This window comes from Equus asinus, chromosome 21 (genome assembly GCF_041296235.1).
Source record: "Equus asinus isolate D_3611 breed Donkey chromosome 21, EquAss-T2T_v2, whole genome shotgun sequence".
Lineage (NCBI taxonomy): Eukaryota > Metazoa > Chordata > Mammalia > Perissodactyla > Equidae > Equus > Equus asinus.
The window spans coordinates 40,461,322-40,477,220 of record NC_091810.1 but is presented as its reverse complement, the minus strand read 5'-3'; the positions used below and the strand labels follow the sequence as shown (position 1 = coordinate 40,477,220).

General features: G+C 40.7%; 1 protein-coding gene across 7 annotated transcripts in view; it reads right to left on the bottom strand.

Moving 5' to 3' along the window:
• The window catches only part of FHIT (fragile histidine triad diadenosine triphosphatase), a 1,353,587-nt gene that overhangs the window by 164,970 nt on the left and 1,172,718 nt on the right, over nucleotides 1-15,899 (bottom strand). For all 7 annotated transcript variants that reach the window (XM_014868751.3, XM_070492769.1, XM_070492770.1 and 4 more), the window contains one exon: nucleotides 7,205-7,273. In XM_014868751.3, coding sequence (XP_014724237.1) covers nucleotides 7,205-7,273 — 69 coding nt within the window. The remainder of the gene's footprint in view (nucleotides 1-7,204; nucleotides 7,274-15,899) is intronic.

The window sequence follows — 15,899 nt, the reverse complement described above, 5'->3', positions numbered from 1 at the left end:
TGACTGAGAACAGTGCTGTGAGAAGCAGGTAGGAAGTCAGATAGACACCAGCAACAAGGACTCGTGGAGCAGGCATTTGCCACTCACTAGCAAGCACCTTATAGATTTCTGCTGGAATGTCTGTTGGAGAGACAGTTCACTGTGGAGGGCAGATAGGACTCTACAACAAAGCCCTGTTTAGAAAACAATGAGGAAAGACAGCATGGAGCGGTTTGATGGAGTGGTTTTACTTTGGCACTAAGGATAGACTGACATCTAGTTTTTTCCTTGCTTATTTCTCACTAACATGCAATTGAGCATATTCAAATGAGAGAGGAGGGCAGTTCTGGGAAAACACCCAGGGTAGCAGTTCTCCATGCCAACTCCGGGAGAACCCATAGAGGTGGCATCCTATGCCTTGGGACTCATCCTGTAGATACCTGTCCTCTCATCATCAGCCACTCTTCTGTCCTCTGCTTTGTTTTTTCCCTTAACTATCCAATGACTTCATAGTTTTCTCTGGAGGCCCCCAGCCCACCATCACCACCATAATAGCCCTCCATGCTTCTCAAGATTCCACATGTGGTTGACTCCATCAAATGGAACTAATCTGAATTGTATATTCCCTGAATTCGTATCTCTACTAGGAAAAATGTGCAGGAATAATTTTTAACCAGATAAATGCTTCTCTGCTAATTTTATGTTCCTCTCCTCCAAGGGACATAGAGACTTAACAGAGTAATAATCTGACAAAGAAAAGGGTAAACCAGATGTCTACCCTGTTCTCTTATCATTAAAATAGTTAGGCAAAGAGCATTCAGAGATCCATTTGGGGAGAATTTGAGGTCACAGATGATTAAACTATCACTACTATACTTTGTTTGTTGGTTATATCACATCCAGATTTTTTGAGTTAAAAGTTCTCATGAATTTAGAAGAACCCATGGAGTTCTTATTTTATTCTTAACAAGAGGTAACAAAGTTTTCTCTTTGTTCCAAATTCTCAAACACTCAAAAACGTATCCCTCAGCATGAAGATATCATTGAACCCAGAGGAAAAAAGTCTAATTAACTGTCTCACCGAAACATTCCTTTCTTTTTGGAGAGTCAAGTGGGGACCCATGGACTTTGAGCCCATTGTCAAAGGGCATACAAAAGAGATCCAAGTTCCACAATAAATATTATTAGTTATATACTTCTCTCCAGCCCTCAGGGCCAAATGACCTGTGTTTTAGCAAATTGATTTTCTTCATGCATTGTGTTAAGCCAAGCAATTGTTTCCCATGACATGCTTGAACCTATAGTTGCTCTGTCTATGAAATTCATGGTTGAATTTGTCCAACTGCTGATTGCTATTCCCATTTGCTTTAAATAGTCACTTCCTTCATCAGTAATTGGTTTTATATACAGTATACAATCACAACCATTCAATGTCACACATAAACATTTGATGAATTGCCCAATACAGTTATGAGAGTTACTTATTTGAGACACAGGTAGGGTAAGCCTTACCGAGTTAATAAAATAATGTACTATGGTGTTAGGCAATGGTTGTACCCCTCCCCCATGTTAGCTTTACATGCTCTTTTATCCAAGGACACATTTATGTCATTATCACAATCTTCTTCAACTTGTCAAGATAACAGAGGGCCCACTGAGTTCAGAGAAGGCCTCACATAATTCATGGAAATTTAAACAACACAGATGTAAGAAGGATTTGGGAGCAACAGATAAATAAGATCTGCATGGAGAACCATTAAGAAAGGGCTTTATAAGAGATTCTGTCTTGGAAAGGGTGGAGTTTGGACTCAGTTTTGAGGGAGAGAAGAGAGACTCATCCTCTGAAATGGGGAAGATAAATCAGTAAACAAAACACATAAAGACAAATCCAGGACAGAGAGCTGGAGGAAGAGCAAGTGAAGATAAACTCAGAGATGATGATCAAGGTCGGAAAGAAAGGAAGGGAAGCTCTTGAGCATGCTTTTAGCAAATCCCACATCTGTATTTGTTACAGACACACAAATCTAGGTTTTGGTGGAGGCAAGTTACTTATCAACTTTGACATGTACCTACGAGACTTGCTTAGCAATCAGACAAGGTTTATAATTACTTTGCCAAGCCTTTCTGATGTGCCACAATTTGCAGCCATCTGCACACTGAGGTCTGACCAAGAGACTCCATTCCATCAATGCTCCGTTAAATTAACCTCAGATGGCTGACATCACGATGTCAGAATCTCACTTGATATAGCTATGAGTTAATAAACTGACCTTCTGAAAAACTAAGATGTTCTCTCCTTTTAAATTATGTTAGGATTAAGAGGGAATTTCAAGTTCCTCTACATCTTGTTCAACATCTTGTTCTTTCAGGTATTCATTCGTTTAATAAATATTTATTGAAGACCCACTCTATGCCAGATTAGGTCCCTGTTCTCATGGCTTTACAGTGTAGTGTGTGAAGCAGGCATTGAATAGTTAACTAATAAGTTATTTCAAGTGTTGTAAGTGTCAAGGAGGAAATAAACATGGTAATATGATAGCCTTACCATGGAGGGGATAGGGGATTAGCTGTCTTAGATGGGGTAGGACGACCAGTGAAAGGGACTCTGAGGAAGTAACAATGGGGGAGCTGAGATTTGGAAGAAGATATGAAGGCTACATGAAGGGGAAAAGAAGATGAAAGAAGTTAAGGAAAAGAAAACAATATGTGCAAAGGCCCTGAGGTGAGAACAAGAATAATGTATTTGACAAAAGCAAGCAGTGAGAGAGAATGAGACTAACAGGAGCTGGGGAGGTAGGCAGGACCCACTGTTGAAGTTAAAGAACTCATCCACGGCCATATCATTATAAATGAGTAAGCAAAGAGGTGAAATGGATGTTACAGATAAGTGCACACACAGTGGACTAGACAGGGGACACTTGGGAATAGAAATATTTCAGTGGTAGAGAGAATAGGAGATGCCCATGAAATAAACAGGGATCTCAAACTCAAATGCCTTCAGGGGTTGGGCATTTATGGCAGAAAGGATAGACGAGTGGGGCAAGCCTCAGTAAGAGAAAGGGAGTGGTGGGAACATAGTGACCTAGAGAATGAGTGACATGTCTAATAGCATTCAGACTTAATAAAAAATACTTTGCAAGCAAAAGAAAACACACGTGAGGAGACATGCAAACCCATGGACCATCCAGCAACACCGAGCTGGAGGAAAAACAGGAAGTAGGCTGGGAAAGAAAAAATCACTAAAGCATGGTCTCCCATAAGTCAAGAAGAGATAGATAGATAGATAGATAGATAGATAGATAGATATATAGATAGATAGATAATTTGGGAGGAAGATTGGCCCTGAGCTAACATCTGTTACCAATCTTCCTCTTTTTGCTTGAGGAAGGTTGCCATTGAACTAACATCTGTGCCAAAGGAAGAGTTATATTTTCATGATCTAAACAAAAAAGATTGTTTTATTAGACAGTAACCCAAATGCTGTAATGCTAATAACAACAACAAAAGAAAAAACCCGCACTATTTGTTATGGAAATTGCATAGCCTAAAAATGGAGACGTGATCAAACAGTCCAGATTCGTAAAGTCAGGACTCTCAGAACCACGTGGTCCACCCAAGAACTGGATGTTGAAGTCCTCCTGAAGAATTATGGCCCTCCACTCTGTGCTTGCATGGATCCAGTGATGGGAAGCTCACTCCCCTGCAAGGCACTCTAAGTGTTCAGAAGTTTCTATCAATTTGACCTGTTGTTATGTAGAGCTGATAGCTGCCTCCATGTAATGAATAGTTCCAGATCTGCCCTCTGGAGCCACACAGAACATATTTAATACCTTTCCACCTGCCAGCCCTTCAGATATTTAGAACCAGGGACCCTGTCACCACCTTCCCCCTACCAGTCTTCCCTTCTCCAGACAACACATCTCCACCTTCAACTACTCCCCGATCACTGTTTCCAGACCCTGTCACCCCAATCACCTTGCTGTGAACCTTCTCCAGTGTGTCACTATCCCTCTTCCAATGGTGCCCAAGGAGGACAGAACACTCCTAGCCAATTTATAATCTAGGGCTTCTTCTGGCATCATTTTCTATTTCTGCAGGAGTAGGAATACAATTACATTTTATGGCGCTCAATCCCCTGCTGTCCCTGTTCCCCACTCCCTGCCCTCCAAGGCACTCTGTTTGTTGTATTTCATGGACTGATGCATAATCTGGAGTGAATGCTCCCATCAGTATAAAGAATATTGTCCCTCATCGCCCCATCATTTCTGGTTAAGCTCACTCGGTCTAATGTACGTTATGCCTTGTACCAATAATGCCTGTGCAATGCTTCATGCTCCTCATGTCACTTTCTAGACATTATCTTATTATGTACTCAAACTGGAGGAGTATTTTTGTACAAAGGGGAAGATGAATCTGAGAATGAGTGGTTAAAGGCAGAGGGAAAATGGGAAATCTGACCTTTGGAAAGAGAGCAGACTGGGAGCACCCAAGGACCTGGCTGCGAAACCAGGTTCCCCATTTACCCATGTTTGCTGGTTTTTTAAAAACAAAATTAATAACGATAATAAGAACACAAACAGCTACCTATTATAAATGCTTAGTATGCACCGATCCCTGCAACAAGCTTTTCATGTACAGTATGTCGTACCTTACACACAACAATCTTTTAAAGTGTATGTATTATTATCTCCATTTTAAAGATAAGGGAATTAAAACACAGAAGTTAAGTGACTCATCCAATGTCACACAGTTACTAAGTGGCACTGGAATTTAAACTTAATTCTGCTTCTTTCCTTCTTTCCAAAGTTCACTTTCTTTTTGGATGGCTCACTCTATAGGCTATTCTTTTTTTGTTTGTTTTTAATGGTTTTTGATAAGGAAGATTGGCCCTGGGCTAACATCTGTTGCCAATCTTCTTCTTTTTCTATTTCTCTCCCAAAGCCACAGTACATAGTTGTATACCCTAGTTGTGTGTCATTCTAGTTCTTCCATGTGGGATGCTGCCATGGCATGGCTTGACGAGTGGTGCGTAGCTCCACACCCAGGATCCAAACCGGTGAACCCTGGACCACAGAAGTGGAGTGCCTGAACTTAACCACTCAGCAGCAGGGCCGGCCCCCACCAAAGTTCAATTTATTCATAGTCTTATACCACAGTCTCCCTTAGTGGCTACTGTATGTAGTACATATGACTTACCAGTTGATTCAAAACAAGAACTCTTCTAGTAATTACTTCTCGTGCGATCTTCTCCAAATAGGTAGGAGGTAGGAACATGTGTTGCCACATGTGTGGGGCTGAGCCACTGTGACAGCATGCACAGGACAAAAGAGTAAGGGAGGAGAGAAAGGCCACACACTAACCCCAGTGTTGGACATCGTGTCCTGCACTGGACTGAAATGTAGCCCCACGGCTTCTGTCACAAGTGCATTTGGAATATAAACAAGATTTCAAGGCGACAGTCCAGCCTAAGAAAACAGTGTTTTCAAGCACTTTTAATACCACTTTAGCAGTATACACTTGTATATAAATCATGTGCTAATTTATTCATTAAAATAGCTTGTACTTGGCAACATTTTATTAACCTTAGTTTATGCTAATAAGATCAGTACTTGTATTTTTTTAAATGCATCTCTTTATAATTACTTCATAATTCTGATTTTCTTCCTGCTCGAACTAAGCCTTTACCAACCGCATTCCACATCCACTGAAAATGAGTTCAAATTAAAATATTATAGTATATAGCTTTGAGAAAGCACAAATTTGGGAGAGAGCCTATTCCCATACCTGGCCATGGATCAGAATCTCCTCGGGATTTTCTTATACCTTATACTTCCTGATTCCTAAGTGCCTTTGCAGTCTACTGAGTCAGAATCACTAGGGATGGGACCTCCTGGGAACTGCGATTTGCAGCAATTGGTCCACAGACCAGAACTTAGGGACCAGTCACAAGAGTATTTCCACTCTACACAGGTCTACCGCAGCTCTTGGAAAACAGGAAGCACAAAATAGTGAGCAGTGTCCCAAAGGCATAATAACAGTCACTTCAAAGGAGCCACTGAGTTGCAGAAAAATTAATTATGTCTCATTATTAACGGCTGATCTCTTGTTCTTTATTTTCAAGGTCTGGGTAGCCATTTTAATACCCAGTTACTGCAAAGAATCCCTCTAAATACAAAAAAGATGCATCAATACAAATAAGACACCTATAAATACAAATAGTTTCTATCTGACCAAGTGGGGATAATCATAGGAGTAGAGCCACAAGTAAAGAACCAAAATAAAAAATGTACTTTGAACGTTATTCTGAAGGAGTTAGAAACAGAGTGTCAAATACATGGCCAAAATGGCCCCTCTTTCCTGTTTGACATCTGTGGTAGACATTGCTAATCAATCACAGCACTTTTCCTTGCTGCATCCAGAAACAACAAAGCCCTTTCCAACCAAGCTCTCCAGGGCATCACTGCCATCTGATCAGCTTTTACGTGTAGGGAACATATTTGCTCTACCCAGGCTAGAAGAGACAGTTAAAGTGAAATTATCTATTTTATACCAGCTTTATCCATCATAAGCTCTATGCTCCACATAGTACAGACAGACACCTGAAGGCTCTTATGTACACAAGACCTTAGGAGCAGATCACCTGGCTCTTGCTGATTCATACTTGTGGTGGTTTCTTGTATCTTTGAATGGAAGCATCCAGAAATCAGCTAACTGCTAAAATGTTTATGATACATGGGTTACACTCATATCATTCAAACTAACGTAGTTTCCACTGACAATAATTCAAAGTTCCACTTTGAATAAATGCTATTAGGAGACACAAGTCGCGTTCCAAAGTATTTTTAAAATTAGATGTGATATTTGACTAAAAAAGTCATATATCATGATTTCCACTGGTGGCGCTATAGATTTTCTCCTATGGAGATTCTGTGCCACACTTCCATGCAAATATTTAGCATCCTGTAAATAACAGGGCAGATATCACAAGGATACTTAATTTCTCCCTCGTTTCGTTTGAAAAAGAAAATTATTATAAATTCGTTTGTCTTTGTTTCCCATAATGGCCATTCTTGACTCCTTGGCCTCTACTGTCACTTCCCAAGTATTATTAGTTGGAATTCCATTTAAGACCTTATATTCAGGGTGATACCTGGTTCTTTAGGTTGATTTCATCACACCGACAGCCCCTGTGATCAAACAATAAGATCAGAAAGAGCAGACCCACCTCCTCATAGATGCTGTCATTCCTGTGAAAGTCTCCAGCCTTCCTTGGAAGAACGTGGATGTGAACGTGCTGAAAATGAGCAAGAAAAAAATAAAAGTGATTATCTCCCCATATATTTCTAGACTTGACAGTGATGCTCACATGAAACCCAATTACTCCACACTGGTTCCTGCTGGATTATTTTTCAGAGGAAGATGATGTTCGCCTGCTCACTTTCGGTAACTATATCTGAAATCTGCAGAGAATAGGGAGGCACAAAACAAGAGAGAATGACTTGGTGACATATATGAGAGTCTGAGTGAAGTGCCAGAGTGTTTTAGGGGCCCTGTGGAATTATTCATAGTTGTCAGTCTTAGTTGTATTTAGCCAGCACTTTGAAATGACAGCACATCTTAAAAGGTGACCATAGAGACTCTGAAATTGACAAGAAATAAGAACTGGCTAACAGAGAACTATATAAGTAAAGAGCAAAATGAGTGAGAGTGGGAAGGAGGATGGGCCAAACTATAGAATCAGGCCTTCAAATAATAATCGTATAATAATAATATAAACACTTCTCATTTATTGAGCTTTTACTATGATAAGAAAGCTCTGTGCTTGGCATTTATCTCATGTAATGCTCTGAATAATCCCGTGAGGAAAGTTCTACTATGATCTCCATTTTACGGATGAGGAAATCTATACTCAGAGATGTCACAGCCCCACAGGAAGTGGTGGAGCCAGCACAAGAAGCCAGATCCTCCAGCTCTTGTCCCCATCTTTATCACCACATGCACTGATTCTGTGAAGTTAATCTTTTAAACAGCCCATTTCCTAGTCTACTAAAGCACCCAGGTAATATACATAGTAATGCTATTATGTAGAGATCATGAATCAAGGCACACAGCATATCTCATTCAATACATTCTTTAAGGCTAAACTGCCATTTGAGAGTTTTACTTTCCAAAGAGCCTCTGTTGTACCTAGGAGGAAGTCAAATCTGTTCCTGCCCTTGAGCTATGTTACCACGTTACAAACCATGGGGAGGAATGTGAAAATGAAAAGCCTCAATGTGGAGAGGCAGACAAAGAATCAAACCTTGTCCCTGACCACACCCAGCCCTTCTTGATTACAGCATCAGGCTCCAAGCCTCCAAAGGGCCTCCGGAGGATATGAGATTAAGCGTCCCTGTGGCTTTGCTGCTGAAGGAGGGGAAATGATATGCTATTAAAGCAGAGGCAGAAAACAAGGCTGTTCATGGTGAGCGAAGCAGAGAGGAGTTTTGACTCAGCCCCTGAGCACACAGTCCCCAAGGGGTGACATGTCTTTGCCAGACTAGTCTCCAATCAATGAAGAAGCCAGTCACGGATTCCTCAGCAACTAGGACAAGCGTATACCTAAGTCACAAAGACTATGTGAGCAAGGGAGAGAGGGAGAAAAGAGAAACAGGGAAAAATAAATCACAAACTACCCATAGAACCAAATGCTTAGGATAAAGCAGTGTAGGACGGGCCCAGGCTGAAATTTATTGAAGTCAATGAGCAAGCCCAGAACGATGCCGCAGTTCAAGGAAATAGCCCACCCTTATAAGGAGCCTTCACTTACTCTTTACTCCAAAACCTGCTGCTCTCCTTTCCTCCCTTCTTCCTTTTCTCTTTTCTTCCTTTTCTCTTTCTTTCCTCCTTTCCTTCTTTCTTTCCCTACTTCCATCCATCCATCATTGCCCTTGTACTTTCTAATAACCAGGTATTCCAGATCAGTGTTCTATAGTCAAACTGACTAATGCAAATCCTGGACCTATCACTTACTAGCTATGTGGCCTTGACTTGTAAGGCCTACAGCTCAGTATTCTCATCTTTAATGGAGACTACAACAGTTTTTACCTCACAGAGTTGTTCAGAGGATAAAATCTGCTAAGTATATGCCTAACGTGCTGCTTAGTACATAGCACTAAATTCACACAGCTGCAGTAGTATTTCTCTTATTTTTTATTTATTATCTTTTTTTTTTTTTAATCTGCAGACCAAGTAGAGATCACATTCAGGGATTGGTTCCCACTTTAGCAGGGAAGACATCTAAGAAGCTCCTTGAACGAGGCACAGTTAAAGTTTCTCTGTTGCTAAAGCTTGTTTCTGTTGCTTCCACTAGCAGTTCTCAAATTTAAGCATGTACCTGGGGCTTGGTGAATCACAGATCACCAGGCCCCCCAAATTTGCATTTCTAACAAGCTCCCAGGTGATGCTAATGTTGTTGGTCCAGGGCCATATTTTGAGAAGCTGGGCATCCAGGTCATTCAATGTTCTACCTGCCCTATTGCATTATGGGAGATCTTTTACTGAATACTCCCCTGGCTTCCTGTACTCTGGTCACCCTCCATGCCTTGTCCTTAGGGATACGCCTATTCTTGTCCACTAATGACATATGGCTGGCTGTGAACTCGCATTAGGGGAACCTCCTGGGATCAGGCCCATCCCATGCCTCCTTTTCTTTACCTTGCTTGCCTGGGTTTAGCATTCAGGGCTATTTCTATAGGCTCTGCTAGCACTCAGTCCTGGAAATGCCACTCTTGATCATTGGTAATCACTTGAAATTCACTGTGACACTGACGACAGCAAACAGCTCCCTGTATAGGTGATTTTCCCCAAAGGCATAGATCTCAACCCAGCCTGATATCTTGACATGAATTCTTAAGTGACAGGCTGATCACAAGATCCAGACAAACCACTCAGCTTCTCAGAAAAGGGAATCATGATAAAGTCAGCTCAAAACCTCACTGTTGTGAAGGAAATGCCACGTGAAGGAATTGCCATGGTCTTCCAATAGAGTGGAATTCTGATAAAAACCCATGAACAACACAGATGGGGATAATTTGATATAACTTGTTCTTAGTGAATTCATATCGTGCACTGGTGATCACAACTTAGTTTTCTAAGTGCTCACAAAAGCTCTAATTAATAAAGTTCTCCAAAATTTTGCTAGGGTTTATTTTTTGCTAGGGTTTCAAGCAGTGTAGCTGCTTGAGTTGGAAGAGTATTTAAAAAAATCCAGGACACATTCCACACCAAAAAATTTTTCAGTCAAGTAAAATTTCACAATGCTCATTAGCATATTAAAGTATCTGAGAAGACCCACATAAAAGACACTTGGAGAAGTTTGTTCAGTTAGCAATCCAGAAACTTAAAGGGTAAGTTCTAAAGTGGGGAGAAGAAAACAGTTCAAGAAGGAAGGTATAATCAACAGTCTCAGAGCTGTTGAAAGCTTGAGTTGGTTTCAGTGAAATTGGAGGGATAGAAACTTAACTGAAAAGATGCCCAACATCATTTGTCACTAATGGAATGTAAATCAAAACCACATTGAGATATTACTTCACTTTCACTAGGATGGCAATAAAAAAAAGACAATAACAAGTGTTGGTGAGAATATGGAAAACTGGAACCTTCATACACTATTGGTGGGAATGTGAAATGGTGCTACTGCTTTGGAAAATAGCTTGACAGTTCCTCAAAAAGTTAAACACACAATTACCATATGACCGAGAATTCCACTCCTAAGTATGTACCCAAGAGATGTGAGAACATGAGTCCACAGAAAAAGTTATATATGAATTTTTATGGCAGTATTATTCATAACAGCTAACAGGGAAAATAACCCAAATGCCCATCAAGTAATGATTGGATAAACAAAATATGGTATAGCCAGACAATGGAATATGATTTAGCCATAAAAAGGAATAAAGTATTGCTAAGTGAAAGAATTATTCTAAGTGAATTATGCTAAGTGAAAGAAGTCAGACACAAAAGGCCAGATATTGTATAATTCTATTTATATAAAATGTCCAGAAAAGGCAAATTCATAGAGACAGAAAGTAAATTAGAGGTTGTCAGGGGAAATGGGGAGTGACTGCTAATGGGCATGAGGTTTCTTCTTGGGATGGTGAATATATTCTGGAATTAGATAGTTGTGATTGTTGTACAACTTTGTGAATATACTAAAAAACATTGAATTGTACACTTTAAAAGAGTAAATTTTATCGTATGTGAATTACATCTCAGTAAAGCTATTATTAAAAAAAAAAACGCCACGAAGTGGATTTAAGAGACAATGGAAGATGAAGAAAGGGATATAAACAAGCACAGACAACTTTTGCAGGGAAAAGGAGTTTTGCAAAGAAATCAACAGCAGTAGCTGCAGAGAAGGGAGTAAATTAATTTTGGGGAAATACTGGCTTAAGTTTCCTAAGCCTACTAATTTCTACAATTATTATTATTACCATTAGTAGTAGTAATTGTTGTTGTTAACATTTATTGAAAGCTCACTACATGTCAGTTCCTGGGCTGATTTATATCACCATTTCAATTAATCCTTACAGTATTCCCAAGAGGCAGTTAATAAATGCATCACCATTTCCAGGTGACAAAATAAACCCAAAGAGGTTAAGTTACTTGCCCAGGGTCCTACTGAGAATGACTGGGAGCTGAAATCTGAACCTGAGTCTTGTCGTCAGAATTTGTTCTTGGAATTTGCTCTTCGCTACCAAATGACACCATCTCTCAGGAGGCCACCCTTGCAAATATATATGCACCGTTACTAGCATAGAATGTTCCCACATAAATGGTAACTAATGTTATAGTTAAAAATAATTTAAAAATAGGTACCAGAAATGTGTAAGTAAAGCTTTGCTTTTTTGCTGAGGAAGAATCACCCTGAACTAACATCTGTTGCCAGTCTTCCTCTTTTTCTTGAGGAAGATTAGCTCTGAGCTAACATCTATGCCAATCTTCCTCTATTTTGTATGTGGGTCACCACAACACCATGGCTGACGAGTGGTATACGTCCATGCCCAGGATCTAAACCCGCAAACCCGGGCTGCCAAAGTGGAGCACACTGAACTTAACGACTACACTAGGGGGCCAGCCCCTAAGTAAAGCTTTTTACCTTATGAGAAATAAACAATTAAATGATATATTGGTGTTTTTCAGCAAGTGGACTAAATTTGGGGGATTCTTCTAACAACCAATGAAATAGCCCACACCTCTCTAGACACCAGGCCTGCCTCATTCATATTGTTCAGCTGACAGCCTCCGAGTAGCGAGAGATGCATTTATCTCCATGTCTTTGTTACCTAGATTATATAATTAAGCTACTGTTATAGGAGAAAAGAAGGTGAGACAGTAAATGGTTCTGTTTGGTGGAAACGGGATGTTTTGCCCTTTGCAAGTCAGGGAGGGATAGTAGATGGACACCAAACATCTGTAGTAATTTGTGAGTTAGAATCTACTGGAGGATGCCAACGGAGTGAAAAGCTAGAGGCAAGATAATGGGAAGGGAGACTGTTAATTCCTCGTGCCCAGATGTCTCTCTCCCCATGGCAGTAACTCTCCCACCAGTCTCCCCTTTAATTCACTGAGTAAAGGAAAATGGAAGAAGCCACTTGAAATGTAATGGTCTCCCTCTTGCTGTTCCTGTTTGGGTCTATTACACAAACAGTAGGGAGATTTCTCATTTTGTTCTGTGTTTTGCAGTAGAACTGAAAAAAGAAGGAGGAGGAGGAGAAGTTCTCCCAGCACCTGCTTGCTTAATTGATAATGATTCCCTTGCCCCCCAAAGTGAGTGGTTTTTAAACAAAGTGGGCACATTCTCATAAGCAACATTACCATCTTATAAACACATCGTTAAAACAGGAAAGGTGATGGAACTATGACACTAGCTCCCATTTCCTGCTGGGAGGAACAGCCCATATGCCACTCACCTTTTATGTTTCTTCTCATTTGCAATCAGTGCTTCCCTTACTTTATAAAAACAAATGATAGAAAAGGTGAGTTTTCCTCCTGGATGCTCTGTTTTGAATTTGTGAGCACTGGGTAAGGAAGTTGATCTACTTTTTATCTGTTATTTTTGTTCTGAATTTCAGCGAAAGAGCTCCTTAAAACAAAGAGAACAAAAATAATCTCTCCTGGGTTTACCCAATGTCTATCACAGCATCTTATGTGACCTCGTACTTTGGGATGAAGACAGGCTACTCTCAGGCTTGCAGTGTGGAAGATGGGGAAATTGATGGGCAAAACAGATGCATTGACACTGGCTCATGTTTGCTCAGTGCCCTGGGCTTCTGTTCTCGTGCAGGAGGGATTGAAGAAGAGTCTGCCAATTACTTCTACCTTGTGAGCTTAAAGCCAAAAGGAGAAGACACACACCCAAGCTCACAGAGTTCAGCGACACTTTACACAGCATCAGATTCCATCATCTTTCTTTTTTGAACTGAAAAGACTTTAATTTTTAGAAAATCTGAAATTTAAAGCTGATTGGTTGCTAAAAGCTCCTTTAAACTCTCATTGTGGTTTGGAGCCATACATCATCGCAGCCGGGATGCTGAGATGATGTACTGCACCCATATATCATGAGAGCCCCATCCCCCTCATGATAGATTATTATAACTCACAATTGGAGCATCTCCGGTGATGTATGGCTTAAAAACACAATTGTTAAGCCACGAAACTCTGGGAGGGTTTCCACAAATTCTGGGAGGGTTTTTTTTGAAACTGAATTGGTTTTTAACCTTTTTTTCTTAAAGTTTTTCAACTTGACTGGGACAGTATGGGCACATGGAAAGCACTGTGTTTCCTCTTCTTCATGAAAAGCATGCCAGCTGCTTCAGCATCATCGATATTCTAAAGGAAAGAACTCGTTGACAAGAGGGTCAGGAACCACCACTGGCCTGTGCCTTTTGAAAGCCCACTAATTTTATTCTTTATAAATTTTAATTTATACTTGAGTTGGCCATGTCAAGGTGTCCTCAAGGCCCTGTGAGCACCGGTGCTTCTAGTAACATTTATTTTGGAACTAAGTAGCTGGCAGTGTTTTCATGGTGACCCGAAACTTAGTAAAAGAAGTTGAGGCCTCCCCACACCAAGTAAGGCAGAATCTAACCATGAAGAAAACATAAGTTTTGGGGTTGGCGATGGTCCAGACTGGAATATATTTAGCAAGCCTTGCTGCAGAACCAAGCCTTCCGGGGTGCAGCAGAAGCAGGTTGTCAAAAATATTTTCAGAACTTCTGTCTTGTAATAAAGCAATTGCTAGAATTTACTGACTATTTAGAATATGCCAGCATTGGTCTAAGCACTTTGTCTGCATATTTCATACAGTCCGCACAATAATCTTATGCATTAGGATGCTGGTTTTATCTCTAGCACTTCCCAGATGAGGCAAGATGAGAGAAGTTAGAGATGAAGAAATCGAGGCCCAGGGAGGTAGAGTAAGTAGATTTGCTCGATTCCAAGGCCCAGGTATGACACTTACTATCAGCACTCTTGCAGAAGTAAAAACAGCCTAGCAGAAGTGACAAGCCGACCACCCCACATACCACTCGCCCTTAGGCTATTAAGCACTCCTGCAAGAGAGGCCCACGAGACAACAGATTTCCTATAAATGTAAGAATCAGTCTTGTACAAATATTCTGTTATCTTTTGGCTAATGATTGATTTTCAGTAACATAACAGCTTTGGTTCTTAAAATGGTTTAGCAAGAAAAGAGTAGAATTTATAATCATTTCCCTTAAAAAAGTTGACAAACTCAAGCAAGATCTACAAAACCATGATAAACCTCATATGGTCATTCCTGCTGTATTAGGTTATGCTCATGCAACAAGACAGGTGGAAGCCCCGGTAGACCGTTCAGGTAAAGAGTCTTGCTGTGCAGCTCCACGTGCAGGAGGCCAGAGGTTCTCTGTGAAACTAGCTCTGCTTGCTGCGGCAGGGCCAGCGCCTCAGTGATACCTCCAGTAAATAAATAAAACGACTTTCAAGAGATATAAAAAACGTTTCAGGATTTGTCACCCTTGTATTTTATCAGCTATCATTGTAGCTGCTGTGTTTACAGTACAGTCTCAGTAGGAAAAATTTAAAAGTGTTCTTCCCTCTACATGCAGCTCCTTTCCCTTTCCTTCTCTCCACTTCGCCTCAGTTTTTTAGAGCCAGTTCAAATGTCGCCTCCTCCATGTAGCCTTCAGACTCTCCAGGGCTGCTTTGATTTTTTGTGTGTATCTCAATGATGGCATTTAACCATAAAGTATCGATAATTACAGGTTTCCGTTATTCTGGAACTCTGGGCTATTCCTTAATGCATTTTTCTCCTGATTATTTCCTTCCCTCACTCCAGGTTTCTAGCTTAGAGGCCACATTGTGTAAATGCTCAGTGGATGGATGGATGGGTGGATGGATGTGTGTGTGGATGGATGGGTGTGTGGATGGATGGATGGGTGGATGGATGGGTGTGTGGATGGATGGGTGTGTGGATGGACGGGTGGGTGGATGGATGGGTGTGTGGATGGATGGGTGGGTGGGTGACTGAAGTGTTCATAATTTGTTAGCTTGCTTAAAAGAAAAGAAAAAAGAAACCTGGCACATACAGATTCTCTTGGCCACACTTGTCCTTCCCTCTGCCTAAGAGTTCCTGCACATACAAGGGTGTGGCCTATGAAGAACCATGGTGACTCCTTCACGGATACTTTTCTTCCCCGTTGAAAAATATCTTTTAACCAAAATGTAGGTTTCAAGGTTTTGTCTTTCCAGCTTCATATAAGTCCTTTTTAAAAACTCTTCAAACATGCTTGAGTGTCGGGAGCAAAGAGTTTATCCTGAAAACAATCATCGCAAAACTGCCAAAGGGACATATTCTCTGCTCAGAGTTAACTTTAATAAGAGTCACTGCGGTTCTC